The sequence below is a fragment of the Diceros bicornis genome, chromosome 23 (assembly GCF_020826845.1).
Source record: "Diceros bicornis minor isolate mBicDic1 chromosome 23, mDicBic1.mat.cur, whole genome shotgun sequence".
Lineage (NCBI taxonomy): Eukaryota > Metazoa > Chordata > Mammalia > Perissodactyla > Rhinocerotidae > Diceros > Diceros bicornis.
The window spans coordinates 13,615,559-13,629,358 of NC_080762.1; the positions used below are offsets into that span (position 1 = coordinate 13,615,559).

The window sequence follows — 13,800 nt, forward strand, 5'->3', positions numbered from 1 at the left end:
ACCAACAGTGCTTTGAAATCAGGATCCTAGTTTTTCTTTGGTTTAAAAGCATCTAAATATTCAACATCTGCAAGTATTTTATTTTTTCAAAATTGTAAATCAAATGAGCTTTATCTTTTAGAATCTGATGTGTGTCAAGAGATTTGTGTCCATCCTTTATTCTATTTTTTGCATGATTCTCACTAAAGGAGGGAGAAGTCTTGATCATCTTAATCGAAAATGGCTAGTATTCAGAGATCAGAGAGGAGAGAGAGAGAGAGATGATGATGAGAGAGGGGAGGGAGAGAGGAAGAGGATGATGAGAGAAATGGAGAGGAAAAGGGAGAGGGAGAGAAAATGACAATGGTTTGGGAAAATATATGTGTCTGGGATGTTAAAAGATAAACTGAGGCATATTCAAAATTTTGAGAATTTGAGCAAAAATTGATTTGAATAAGGCAGCACTAAACCGAAGGTGTTATGAGTGCTCCACTGACAGGAGCTAGGGGAAAGACTTTTACAGAGGCAAGGTGGAAGTAAAGCAAGGAAATTATTTGATTGGCTATAGCTTAAGGCATAGTCGGTTGTTTATAATTGGTTGTCCTTGGGTTTTGATTTCTTAGCCTTGAGGCATTTACAGACTTATGTTTTGGTTTGCTTACTCAGGCTGTTGAGGTATTAGAACCACCTCAGTCCGAAGGCCTCCTTGTTTAATTAACTAAACAGGGAAGTGCAAGTTACTCCTTCAGGAAGACTTGGCTTTTTAAAAGGGCTCATGACAATTAAGGAAATGTGGGTGTCTGAGTGTGTAGGAGAGGAAAGAGCCTCATCAAGGTATGTTTTCAATGTTGGTACATTGAAATGTTGCTAGATTTAAATGCCATCTCCTTCTTGTATCTTCAAAATCTCCCCCTCTATTCTCTGCTTCCTTTTAACTTGGAAAAAACAAATTTCCCTCACCTCCCTATATCCGTATTTATTTATCCCTGTATCCCTATAACTCTTTTTGTTTCTGTCTCTCCAGCCAAGCCCCTCTACTAAGAGACAATCGGGCACTATTTTATTCACTTTGCTGCAATGTCTCAAATACACACTTGACTCCTTGATGAACAAATTGGACAAATGAACAAATGAACCAATTGCACATTTAACATCTTCATCTTAGTTAAACCTTCCAGCATTAGCACGGTTCACTGCCACTTCCTTATTAAAACCTTATCCTCTTATGACTTGTATAACTCTCTTCTTTGGCACCGTTAGGTTCTTGCCCGTGTGAGACAACATCACCTTGTCCCATTGCTTTGCGATGACTTTGCATTGCCTATACAAGTGATGAGCAAGCTACCATCTTATTTAGCCTGCTTATCTTTAATATTTGGCTCTCAATCTAATAACAGGATCAACCCTCCCTAAATTGGCCAGAAAGTAAGATTTGGAGGCTAACAGCAGGGACACAATTAAGGTATATATGTTTTAAGAAAATGCATTCTTCCCACTATGGGAGTCAGTAAAGTTATTTTTATTTTGAAGGAAAAATTCAACTCATAAGCATTTTTATTTTTCCTTTAATTGATCTACTTGCCTAGAAGTTTGCTTACAACTGACCTTCACACATAAGGACATCCCAGTCCACATCTTTAACCCCAATCTCTCTCCAATTTTTCTAATTGCATAAGGACGTTCTGTTGGAGCATCAAACTCAAACCCAAAATTCCTAACTGAGCTGGTTATTTTTCTTTCCAGGCCTGCCTCCTAGATTCCAAATCCAGTTTATTTTCTAGTTTCTTAAGTCAGAAACATGGGACTCCTCACAAGCTTTCCTCTTTCCCCACTATCCATGAACATTCAGCGATCAAAAAGAACTCATTCTATTTTTTAAACATCTCTTGATTCTGTTCTATATTCTGTATCTTATCTCCAGAACTCGTGCCTTTGTTTCTCCAAGATTGTTACAGTAGCCACATATTTTCTTTTTGCCCATAATCTTGCCTCTGCCTCCATTTTCATTCTGAGGCCAGAATGAAAGTTGCAAATCTTATTTTATTATTCCCTTATTTAAAATTTTAGATGTCTTTTCTTAAATATAAAGATGTATATGATATAAATGTACGAAATAATGAAAGCATAAACCAGAATCAAACAAAGTTAGATAACTGTAAAGAGAAGAAGGAAACAGTATAGCAAGAAACTAGCATGGCGACAAAGTTGTTCTTAATATGCACTCTTACATAGTTTTGACTTAGGGACCTTGTAAATGTTTCCTTGTAAATGTAGAAAAATAAAAGCAATCGCTACAATTTGAAAACATACATAAACAAATGGACCTCTGGATCACGTTATTTGCATAACCAGAGAAAATAACTACTTCAAATGACTAAAACACACAATTCTGACACTCTGTCCCTAGTGTGGTATAAGTTCAAGGATGAAAAGAAATAAAAAGAGATCTAAAATTCCATTCACTGCTTTTATTGTTAACAGTAATGTTGTTATTGATACTGTAGGAAAAAGGAAATAATTAAATTGATATCATTAAGAATTAAGATTTTCAACAGAAGAGAAAAGGGATGTGAGTATAATAGCAAAGCAGTTGAGAGAAAGTTCTGTATTCTGAGATTTTATTCAGAAATATGAGTGAAACACATGACTTTCTGAAATTCTTGTCTTGTCTTGACTTTCTTGTCTATTCAAAAGGTTTAGAAACAATAATAATCCAATGCAATGAGTAGCCCTGTTGACCACATTTTAGTCTCAAAATGCCATTTTCTAATAAAATAAACCAGGATTCTTTCAGGAAGTAGCTGATTCCATACTTGGTTCAGGAAAGATGCAAAATTTACTTTGGACATTTTTGTGCCTCACGCAAGAAGCTATCAAACAAATTATCATGGAATAGACATGCATACTGAAGTATTTATAGATCTGGGAGTAAGAATTTAAGTATCTAGCGTCTGCTTTAATATATTTAGCAAATTAGAAAAAAGCAAAGATAAATATGGGGGAAGGAGAAAGATAACTAAGATTAGCACATTGTTGATAATTATTGAAGCTGGATGTGGTGGATTTCTATTGTGTCACCCTACCTAAGACAGAACTACGTTTTCCAGAATCCCCTCCCCTGCACAGTCCTGGGTTTGTTAGCCACAGGAATCGTTGTGTGCGAGATTTGGAAGGCAGAAGGCAGGCAGAACCATGAAGGTCATTGCAGGGGACCAGGCGCAGTTGTGCATGCATCTCGTCACTGACCCCTTGGCTCACCTTGTGGGCATGTGACAGCAGCTGTTCCTGCAGCAACTCCAGCTCCTGCCAGATCCTCCTTTGGCTTCTTCCACTCCCAGCCTAGGCGCATGTTTAGCTCCATGATGCAGGACAACAGCTTCTCCTTCTTGCAGAGGAAGTTTTGGAGGTCACTGGTCTGGAGCAGTTTTCAGTTTGTTCCCGTGAATTTCAGCCCATCCAGCTCTCCTGATTTTCTTGCCCCCTTTACTATATGTCCATTTTTTCTTCCCCAGTGTCTCTTCAGCCTTCAGGCCCCAACATAGTAATCATAAGTTAAAATATCTTGTAGTGGGGCCGGCCCTGTGGTGTAGTTGTTAAGTCCGTGTGCTCCACTTTGGTGGCCCAGAGTTTGCAGGCCTACACACTGCTCATCAAGCCATGCTGTGGCAGAGTCCTACATACAAAATGGAGGAAAGCAGGCACAGATGTTAGCTCAGGGCCAATATTCCTCACCAAAAAAATCTCTCATAGTGAGGTTAATATTAGAAGTACCATGGGAATTTCCTGAGTCCAACTCTTCTTTTCACCACGTTTTGAGCAGCATTCATTGAGGATAAGGGTAACAGATTCCAGGGAATTTCAACCTCTAAATATGGTCTCTATGTTAAAAATCTAGTTGAAGGAAAATCTATTGAGACATTTGTTTTCGAAGATAAATCATTTACGTAATTCAAGGAAATGTCCTGCTTTTAAAATATAATGTCTATTATCGAGTCAGGCAATATCATGGTACTCACTCATTTATCAAAGAAGACATTTAAATATATCAAATTGAGGTTTCATTGTACTCTTCTTTATAGAAGCGTCTGAAAGATGCTCTATAAAAGCATCTCACAAATTACTTTGTAAATTAATTACCTGGTCTGAAATGAACTGATCTAATATTTATATATCTTGCTAAATCACAAAGTATTACTTAATAAATACAAAAAATGATTTTAACCTACATATTCAGTTTTAAGGAAATTTTACAAACATAGCTTGAATTCCACATTTTCGTCCACGTGAGAATCCTTGAAATAATATTATGTACTTTAAACAAGTTATCCAATGCAAAGAATATAGTATAACAGTTGAATTAAATTTTTATTGGCCTCCATCTCTCTATTTATTTATTATTCTTGTCTTTACTCCTCTCAGATCCCTATAGTTAGGCAGGTCTACTCCAATTAACCCTTTAATATAATCATTTTAAAAAGCTGCTTTATGAGGGTTTAAAGAGGATGTTAAGAAATGAGCCTCTCCTAAAATATTTCTTGGGTAGAAAAGCTATTTTTAAGAAAGCTATTTTGGGGCTACAAATTATCACTATTTTGGTTACAACAAAAGTGGCTTATCAGATACAAAAATATCGAGCATTTTCTCTGGAACTGTGTCAGTCTTAGAAAAATATAGTTATTCTCCATGAGTTTTTCAAGAGAAAATAATGAAAAGATGTGTAATTCCTGTTAGGGCGCTTTTTACAAACTTTTATTGGCATGATGTAAATACTTCTTAGGAATTAAATATAGACCCATAAAGGTGTTGCATCAGACATTTCTTGAATTCTTGACTTCCTTAGATGTGTTACTTCCTATTTCTCTAGTATTGGTTTTAAATTTAATTTGAAATGAAATAGAATAAGAAAACAATAAATTGATGGGAGAAAAAAGGCATTTCACTATAAGAGGTTGGATGCCTCTCCATTGTGATAATAAAAATTAAAGATGGCAGTCTGACATCATTGAATTCAACCACATATGCTCAAGTCAAATGGTTTAACCACTGAGGAATTGTTTGGAAGTTACTTCACACTGGACCTAAAAAACTTTCATGTACAACGTCTTAAGCAAACATCACTTTGATGAAAATGGCTAATTTCATAGTGAATGTAAAAGCACATACTTTGCTACTTCTTAAATATCTGTGCCATAATATTGTCGGTGCTGGAAACTCTAGGGCCCAAGACTTAGGGGGCTGTTAAATTCATTGTGAGTGCTTTTCACTTCAAATGTGTTTTAATTAAAAATAAATTAATGAAATCAGCATTTTGATCTTCTATCCTTAGGAAATTGTTGACTATTATAAATGATGCCAGACCCCAAGTCCGAACTTAATAATAAGAATTTTATGAGAATTTTCATTCTCTCCGATACATTTCTGAGTATCAGAAACCTGTGCACACCATGGAGACAACCATTGTTTTCTGCATACACTGACACAGCATTCAGATCTGTTTATGTTTTTGTCTTGTTTTTCCTACCTGTCTTTCCCTTCTTCCCATCCTGGGAGCTGGTGTGGGGTTAGGGAAACATATCTGAAGCTCTGTTTGATGCTGGTAAAGTTCTAGGGAATTCTATTTACTCTGAAGATAAAGACTAAGTAACTTCACAGTACTTCAAGCCAGAACTGTCATGTAACTCAGGGAATATGAAATGATGCGTAATTTGTTAATATTTTTTTTAACTTGATCAAAATTTCACCAACACAGGCAAAAATATTCAAACACTTATCTGCAACAAGAGGGAGAAACTAGTCACTTAAAGTTATAATTCCTTTAGGTCTAAAAGATTATCAGTATATATTTTGAAACAGGAATCTTCACATACTGAAATAAGAAACAATTAGATAGTAAACTCATAAATGGCAACACTATATTGATTATATTACCCTTAAGATAGGATGTTGCTCACAGTAAGTGCTAAATAATTGTCTTGAAAGAAGAATCTCTAATTTTTAGTCAACCTCATATTGAGTACCACTATGTGCAAGGTACACACATCAACATACATACAAGTTGAATTTTTCCTAATTTAGGTAGTATTTATGACACCTTAAAAAATTCTTACCTCAGTTTAGATCCAAATATTTAGACGTGAATATTTTCTGGGAGATAAGGGGCAAATGCTAGTCATTTCATGAGTCCTGATAAAAGCAGTGTTTGGATTTCACAGACCCTACCAAGGTTGGCTGTGAGGGCGTCGTGACTAAGGGGTCACAGGGCAATATTTATAAGAGCCTACTTTTATGGAGCACTACCATATGTTTGAGTTAAATAATTCTGAAAATCGAATTAATAATTACCTAACATTTACTAGACCCTTTACCCTGCCTTAGGCACTTTACACCAAGGAATTTATAATAATCATGCACAATGAGCTTGAGTGAACACGAATAAGCGCCATCTGGTGGGGGCAGAGACTCATGGGTAGAAGGGTCAGAAGATGCCTGGGATCCCTGTTCTCCCGCCATCCCGTGAAGTAGCTCAGACAGATGCTGATGGGCAAATTGAGAGACCCCCACGTCTTAGGTGCTCTTTCCTTTGGTAAGGAACGCATGAGAGCAGTCTTGTAGATGAGGGGTAACTTATTTGGACATGAGTACTATGCTGTGAGAATTTAGGTGCCGAATACCTAAGGGGATACTGGAAAGTTGTGCACGTTTGGAGACCTTGAGAGAAGGTGAGATCATACACAGAGCCTGCTACTGAGAAGCGGAGAAGCCGCTGGCTCCAGCTAGCAAACTGGAAGGAGCCTCTAGGTCATTCAAGATTCAAAGACAGTCTTGCTTGTTTCCCCACATTGACATTTGTTGATTACCAGGCACTTGTACTATGTGATTTGAATGTATTATCTCATGTAATACTCGTAACAACCTTATGAGGTAAGTATTATTACTCTTATGTCATTTTACAGTTTAGCAAACAGAAGCACAGAGTACTTTGTTCTTTTTTTTCTGCTATATGGTACTGTTTGCCAGAACTGGGTATATTATAAATTGTAGTGTCAGAAGGCTGAATATAGAGATAGCAGGCATGAGAGTTGAAGTCTTGATTTAGAAGAGTGACTTTGGAAAAGCAGAGGCATCAATGAATTTTATAGACATGGCAAAAGTTAATCTTCTCAACATCACACAGCTATTAGGTGGGGGAAGCAAAGGACTAGGGTGATATGAGTAAAGCACTAACTTTGGAGGCAAAATTTAAGAAAGCTCTAAAACCTCAGTAATTAACATTAATATTTTAATGCAAGATTTAAAATTTTAAAATTAATGCAAATATCTGTGATGAACAAAGTATCAAAATTTTAAATAAAGACATAATCATTATTATTGATTTTTCCTTTTGTCTCTGGCTCCAGTATGGCTTGGCATGGCACTAGGTAGGAGGCCTGTGCTCGAGTGTTCTCAGTCTGAGCTCAGAGCCCACGTTTGTAACCATTGTTTGCTGTTGCTTCTCAGCATATGAAAGGTAAAGAAAAGCCAACTATAACTTAAAGAATGCAAGACTGATGGTCAAAGATAATGATTAAACCATGGACTTAGTTATTTAGGAGAAAACAGAGAAAATGACTAATTTTATTTCCCTTGTATGTTTCCATTTAGAAACTTAAATATCTGTAGAGTTTGGCTTCAAAGACAGAGGACAAATAAAAATCTTATCTAACTTTAAACTTTTCCTTGCCTCTTTTATGAGTGCCAAAAATCCAATTACTGATCATAAGGAGCCTAAAGCAGTTTTTCCTCCATCCCGTAGTATATTTTTTTGTAAGAAATATAAGATACAATTAAGAGTGACTTGAATGCTGAGAAACATTTCTTATCTCATAAAACAGAAGCACTGTAAGTAGGGTGATTATTCCAAGATTGGGTAATCAACGTTTCAGCAATGTCATCATAGACTCAAGTTCTTTCATTTTTAACCCTGCCTTCCTCAGTGAGTTAGCTACTGTCCTCATGGTTCTAAGGTGGCTACAACAGCTCCGTGCTTTATGATCCCATGCAACAAACTCATTATTCCCCCTTTTAACAGCAAGAAAACCCCTCCCAGAATCTCTTATCCAACATCTTACTCTAGAACCAATTGTGAATTCATGTTTTCATTTGTTTGTTTTTTGGTAACAATATAACATAGTACTTAAGAGTCATGCTCTGGAGGGTGTAACATCTGGCTCCATCACTTACAAGCTTTGTAACCTTAGGCATCTTATTTAAATTCTCTGTGCCTCAGTTTTCTTATATTTAAAATAGACATAAAATAATATACTTACTTCATTTGATTTTGAAAAGAAAAAGTTAGTTAATATCAATAAAGTTCTTAGAATGGTATCTGGCAGGTAATATACACTCTGTAAGTGTTAGCTGCTATTATTTTTATGATGATCCTCACTGTAATGTATGTAATTTAATTTACAGAAACATGAGAAGTAAGAAAGTACAGTTAATCTGAGTATCTCTTAAAATAGAAGACATCAATAAAATGTTTAGTTGCATTGTATAGTATTCCCATTGTTATAATGTGGATGAGATGTCTGAGAGAAGGAATAAGGATCGACTTGAAGACCAGTATCTTATTTAAGATATATCTGTATCTATATTTATATCTATGTGTTTGTAGAGTTGTTGTCCACATGGCTGACAAACAGAAGCTGATCTCAAGCCAGCAACATTGACTTCATGAAAACAACCTGATTTAACTATTTTAGAACCAGACAATATATATGTCTGCAGAGTATATATAGTGCGCTTAAGTATAAGGATAATTAAACTGATATCTATTTTGTTGGATTTTATTGTTAAGTTCGTCAGTGAACACAGAGAAAGAAGGGGAATGGGGAAATGGTCTCAATCTATTCAGATCATAAAAATCCCATTTGCAGTATTCTTCTATTAGATATAAAATATACACTAGTGCTAAAAATGCCTTTAATGGTGCCAGTATAGTCCAGTTCCTTACATATAATTCTTTTAAAATTCTCAATTGCAATTACAAAATTCTGTTTCATGTCCTTTCTCTAAGGTTTAATCTCATCATTTAGACTAGCATATCTTGCTCTCATGAAACTCTACAGAATGCAGTAAAATAAGGTCCAAAGAGTAAAGACACACTGTCACTGACTCATGGAGATAGGTTTCCCTGTGCCCAGCATTTTGTAACTTGGCATCCTTGGATGGTCTCTGAATTCCCTGAAATAGAACATAAAATTAAAATTTCCCCAGAAATCTACTCTCTGATCATTTTTGCCTCTCTATAGGAACTTTCCCATCAGCATAAAAATGGAATATTTTTATTCTTCAACAATGTTAGCAACAGAAAACCCACTATGCTTAGCACTTTAACAACAGAAAATGCACTATCATTCTAGTCCTCCTTCAACCATTGCCCAAGCTCTGTCATGTACTTTATAGTAAAATATACTCACTGCCTCTAAATTCTTCCCAGTTTGTCTTAAATACGTTCCATTGAAACTTCCCTTTGAAGATCACCAATGACACCCTCATCATTGAATCTAAAGGTCTATTCTTGGTCTTATCTTACTTGACCTAACGGGGACATTTGGCAGTTGATCACTCTGCTCCTCAAAACAATTTCTTCACTTGATATCCAGTACATTACACTCTTTTTTCTGCTTCTCAGTCTCTCTCTGTCATCTCTCCTTCTCAGGAAACACTGCTGATTCCTCCCCATCTCTTTGACTTATCTCCCTGTCTTCTAAATGTTGGAGTGTTCCTGGGTCCACTCCCTTGTTGATCACATTCAGTGTCATGGCTCTGAATACCATCTATGCTCTATTGAACTCCCAACCTTCTATCTTCGGATAGGACTTCTCTCTTGTATACCATATTGAGATATACAAATGCCTACCTTCCACATAGATGTCTAATAGGTAACTCAAATTTAACAAGTCTAAAACTCAGCTAATCATATACTCCCTCAGAAACCCTGTTTCTCTTCAGTCCCCCCATTTCAGCAAATGGAATTTCCATTGTTCTAGTTCCTCACACCAAAAACTTTGAAGTTACCCTGTACTCCTCTCTTTCTCTTACAACCAACAGCCAAACTGTAAGTCTACACAATTAATTCTTTTAAATACATTTGAAATCTGACTACATCTCACCACACACACTGTTACCATCCTGATAGAAATCACCATCATTTTTCTCCTAAGTTATTTCATTTGGCTCCTTACTGATCTCCCTGTTTCCAACCTGGCATTCTTTCAATCCTCAATACAGCAAATGAAATTACATAAGTCAAATCACTTCATTTCTCTGCTCAAACCTTCCTATGACTTCCTATCTCAATCAGAGTAAAAGCTTAATTTTGGTACTTAACCTTTAGATAATATAATATGTTGGTATAATTCTAGTCTCTTATGATATCAAAGGGAGAAGAATCTCTGAAAAGCTACAATAGTTTTTAAAATTAAGGAAAACGTATATCTAAAATTTAATTACAGATTGATGAAAAATCAGGCAAAACTTGTACCATATTTCTAGATATAGCACCTCTTCAATCAGATCTTAAATGCTATCCTTACCTCTTCAGAGCAATTTTCATATAATTAGAATGAGAAGAACAATATTTTGGAAATCCCTAATATCTCTATTTGCTTGCATTTTTATCATTTAATCTCTTATTTCACAAACAGTTTATATCTCTTAGGATATAAGAAATGGAAGACTTATAACTTCAATTTTTCTTAATTCTATCCATTGAAGTTGTTAGAAGTTCAAGTACTTTTGATTTTCAGGTACCGGGATGTCTAACAAGGATTAACCAATTGAATCTAGCTGGAACTTGATATGATCACTACCTTGACAATTGCAGATTTTTCCTAACATATCACAAATTATAGCAAATGGACCTATCAGTCTCACTTTAGTCACAGCTACATAGGTCAACTTGGAACTTACTGTTTGTCTGAAAATTTACAGAGCTGTCTTCTCAAGGATGCTTTCCAGTACAATGAGGGCCAACAGCGATTTCTTCTGTTCCTGAACATCCATAACTTAGGGTTTATGTTGCAATTTGGGTACCATAAGAATACATTATTTTAATTCATTCCTAATTTTTTCCTATGTTGAACTCTTATTTAGATTATAAATTTCTCAAGGACAATTTCATTCTTGGTAACCCCGTAGTGTTTGGTACCAGAGGTACACAATAACTTTCCTTTTTAATCGAATACACATGTATACTACAACAAAATGCAGTTTCTATTTCTCAGCAAAAAAGTTGTAGACAAGAGATATTTAAATTCATGAAATTGAAATATTCATTGAGTCAAAAGAACAAACCAGGAAAAATAGCTTTTCTTAGTTTCTTTGGGGATGATTTTAAAAATTTTCTTTTATTTTTAATTACTTTTAGCAAGCTCTATTTCCAAGATTGGCTCAGATCCTCTAAAACTTGTACATGATGCTGTGGAGGAAACCACGGACTGGGTCTATGGCTTCTTTTCTTTGTTGTCTGACATCATCTCATCTGATGGCGATGAAGAAGATGATGATGGAGACGAGGACACTGATAAAGGTACAAAGAGCATAGGGAAATATCGAACTGCTAGGACCAATATTAAAGATGCATTACAGTGGTTTGCTTAAGTTTAAGCACAAATGAACAGTTGGGTCAGGCTAACCCAAAAGGAATACACTTCTGAGTGCTAATAGAGTATCAACAGGCTGCCACACTCAGTGAATTGGTCTCTGTTTGGCTTTCATCTTATAGCTTATCTACCATTATGGCCAAGATGTCAAAATTAAGTGCTAACATTAGAGTAGTATTACAATAGGGAGGATCTTATTATGCGCTACTACAAACTCGCAATATAAACTCACATTTATATGCTTCTTGGGGAAACAATAGTAGCTATCTCTCAAGTTTATTCTCAAGATTGAAATAACAGTAGCAAACCTAAATATACATATAAATGTTTTATACCCATAAGTCTTATGCACAGTTAAACAGTAGAAATCAATCCTACTAAAATCACAATCAAAAGTAAATTTATTGAACCAAATGGAGGTGTGGAATGGAAGGACACGTTCTAAATGTCACAATTATGCAACTAACCTATGCACTCTCTCATATATATTAATGAATAAAAGGAAATAACAAACTCAAACCACACATAAACTTCTGATATCTATTGAGAAGATGTGAAAAGAACAAAGCATTGTGATTCTGTCTTTTAGATGACATTTTGGGTCAGCCTTAGTCATCAGAAATTATGCATTCAGCCTTGACTACCAGGAAAGCTCTTATTATTTTAGCCTTTTCTATGACTTTGTCTGAATTTGTATTCCTGTGGTCCCAGTGAAAGGTTGAGACGAACAATAAACAACTGAAATGAACATGATATAGGAACTATAATGTGTAATTTGGATCACTGCCACAATTTTATTGAACTTATAAAAGTGAAACTATCTCAAATAAATGTATATAAACGAAGTTTATACCTAAAAACTGGATTTTGGGAAGCAAAGTAATATAAGGACTATTACTGTCAAAACTAATAGATGATTTTTTAACGTGAGTAAAAGAAAATGGAAAATAGAAAAGCAATATTATGCTATGCTAAAAATTTTTCTAATTTACTGTTTTGTCTTGGTTTAGGAGAAATAGAGGAGCCGCCCTTGAAAAAAAAAGGTTAGTTCTTTTTACCTTTGAAAAAAATTATTTTTCTCTTTTGGTATTACTGATTTTTAGAATGACTCAAATATATCTTTCTTGAGTTGTAGCCTTTATTTTTAATGTAGAATTTTTGTTTAATGATTAGATCATGATTTATTGCTAGGAAAAGAAATACTTGATTTTTTCCAATGAAGCTGATTTCACTATTTTTCAGTTGATTGTTTAATTGATGCCTTCTTCAGTAGATGTGTGAATTCATCTACACACAGACCAATGTTAAGTCGGAATTGCAGGAATAAGGGGTGAATGCTATAGCCTTGGAAATAGTCCAAGAAGATGATGCCCGTGATCTTTACTCTCACTATGGTCAGATTTATTGATTTTGAATTTGACTTCTTATTTTATTGTCAGTATTATTTTTCATTTTTAGGTGATAACTGTGGGACAGGGTGGCTGAGATAGTGTGGAGGATAATGATCTTGCAGGCACAAACGTACCCAGTCAGTATGTATCATCCTGAAGGAGTGGAGTTAACTGGGTGTGCTTGGATGTGGTGGACAGGGATTCCTGCAGGAATAGTTAAGGTCTTCAGTGACTGAATCAGATGGTTGCAAATCCAAAAGTTGGAAACAATAAGTCTAGGAAAAAGGGGTATAGCTATAGGACAAGAGCCTCAGAGGGGCAGGGATTTTTACAGGAAGGAGTAGAATTATGTCTGGAAGGAACAATAGGGAGCCAGGGATACCATCCTGAGATTCAGTTAGTATAAGAGAGAAACAGCAAACACTTAAGCCAGACTTGAGAAAATTGCGATGTTTTGGTTATTACTGCACATGTTAGCAACAGGCTCTTGAGAATATCTCCTCCGGAGGAGAACTTGCTGGCTTCTGTTGCTATCTCCCCAGACCTACTGTGAATGCAAACAGTAGGATCTAAATTTGGAGCCTCAGCATTGCCTGAGCAGATGATGATCACTTCACTAGGTGGGGTAAAATCCACTTAGTGTATGTTATTTTGGAAAACATGAATTTGTAACTTGTCCAACAAAAGAGCGCTAAGCTGGTGAAACTCAACTGTGACAAAACCATCCAGAAATGAAAGTGTTTATGAAGCTATTGAGAGGAGAAAAGATGAGTTTCCTGACTCAC

General features: G+C 35.6%; 1 protein-coding gene across 1 annotated transcript in view; it reads left to right on the forward strand.

Moving 5' to 3' along the window:
* The window catches only part of TRDN (triadin), a 197,113-nt gene that overhangs the window by 111,029 nt on the left and 72,284 nt on the right, over window positions 1-13,800 (forward strand). Inside the window, exons 8-9 of the mRNA XM_058566165.1 lie at window positions 11,390-11,551; window positions 12,635-12,667. Coding sequence (XP_058422148.1) covers window positions 11,390-11,551; window positions 12,635-12,667 — 195 coding nt within the window. The remainder of the gene's footprint in view (window positions 1-11,389; window positions 11,552-12,634; window positions 12,668-13,800) is intronic.